Here is a 1,793-nt window from a genome sequence, read left to right as displayed (position 1 = left end):
CAACCTCGATCTATGACTCTGAGGACCTTATTAGAACCTTGGACTCGAGAGTCGTGTAGTATGGACCCACTAGGAGTCTTCCTCTTTGGGACCATACGAAGGCCTCACCCAAACGAGACTCTGTTTGGGATGTTATTGGCGGATGAGTTTTTATCATGACAATAACTTTCCTAAATAGTGATTGATGACTTTGGGAACCTTTTAACTTTAGCATCCTCCCAAAAGGGTTTTGTTTAGTGACCAAGAATACCCACTCTCACGGTCTATATGTTGACTTGCCTGTGGAATGCATAACATCATTCATAACATAACATTCATATTATTTTATTTCCAAGGAATCCGAGTGTCATGAGTTGCAGGAATTCAAGAAACATGGAATCAAGCAAAAGAAACATTTACTCTTTCAAGTTCAAAGATCCCGATCTAAGGAGCTTACGTGACTTGGTCTCTCAGATGCACCCGGTATACATAATCAACTTTGGGAAGAATTATGGCAATCTGCTCAGCATCCTCAACCAACGAGTAGACTATACAGCTTTAATCACTTTGGCCCAATTCTATGACCTACCTTTAAGATGCTTCACATTCCAAGACTTCCAGCTAGCACCAACGTTGGAAGAATTCGATCGTCTTGTTAGGATCCCTATGAAGAACAAGCCACTATTTGAAGGGATAGATGAATCTTTACCCCTTGAGATCATTGCTAGCACGCTTCACATGGATGAAAAGGAAACAGAGGATAACCTAGAGACCAAAGGATATACCAAAGGATTTTCGCTAAGTTTTCTCTTGGAAAGAGCTCATACCCTACTAAAAGCAGAAAGTTGGGACGCTTGTTACTCTGCTATTGCGTTGGCCATCTATGACATCGTCTTGTTCCCAAATATGGATGGTTTCATAGACATGGCTGCTATTTGTGTCTTCCTTACTAGAAATCCAGTACCCACTTTGTTAGCTGATGTTTACTATTACATGAGCCATAGGTACACTAAGAAGAAAGGAATGATTGCTTGTTGCGCTCCTTTATTATATCAGTGGTTCCTAGAACATCTTCCAAAGACAGGTGCTTGGGTTGAACAGACAGATGATAATTGGCCTCAGAGATTGGGATCACTCTGATCCGAAGATCTTTCTTGGTATTCCAAAGAATACATCAACATGGACATCGTATTCAGCTGTAGGGATTTCCCTAATCTACCACTTATTGGAACTCAAGGATGTGTGAATGCTAACCCGGTTCTATCACTCAGACAACTTGGCTACCCAATGGAAGGCCCTCTAGAGGTGAGGTCTTTGGAAGCTTTCTTGTTACTTGACTTTGGGGTTGAGAGTCCTAGCTTGTTCCAACGAATCAAAGAGGCTTGGAAGAATGTCAATCGAAAAGGGAAAGTTGGTTTGGGGAGAGCAAATGGGATTACAAAAGAACCATATTTTCATTGGGTAAAAGAAAGGGTGGAGATGATCAAAATGCCATTTGTCATTCGGACACCTGTACCTCTTCCTGAACCTAAGCTCACCCATGTCCCTATTGAAGAAGTGGAGGAACTCAAGACCACCATGGCAAAGTTAGAAAAAGAGAATGAAGAGTTGTAGATAAAACTCCAACAAACCATCAATGAGAAAAACACCATGAAATGGGAGCTTGAGAGAAAGGATGCACAACTTCAGACACATGTGGAAAAATTCAACAAAAAGAGGAGCATAAGAGGAAAAAGATCAAAGTGGGATTAGAACAAGTTGATTGTTGTCTAGATACTCTTAAAGGTCAACTACGACGAGCTCAGAAATAATGT

At 41.0% G+C, this 1,793-nt stretch overlaps 1 protein-coding gene across 1 annotated transcript; it reads left to right on the top strand.

Moving 5' to 3' along the window:
* Positions 1 to 372: 372 nt before the first annotated feature.
* Positions 373 to 1,119, top strand: LOC127095691 (uncharacterized). The gene has a single exon (XM_051034345.1). It carries the CDS (start codon positions 373 to 375, stop codon positions 1,117 to 1,119), a length of 747 nt encoding a protein of 248 aa, XP_050890302.1.
* Positions 1,120 to 1,793: the final 674 nt, after the last annotated feature.

Source organism: Lathyrus oleraceus, chromosome 6 (genome assembly GCF_024323335.1).
Source record: "Lathyrus oleraceus cultivar Zhongwan6 chromosome 6, CAAS_Psat_ZW6_1.0, whole genome shotgun sequence".
Lineage (NCBI taxonomy): Eukaryota > Viridiplantae > Streptophyta > Magnoliopsida > Fabales > Fabaceae > Lathyrus > Lathyrus oleraceus.
Note: the sequence above shows the minus strand (reverse complement) of the source record. Positions and strands in the feature narration are given on the sequence as shown.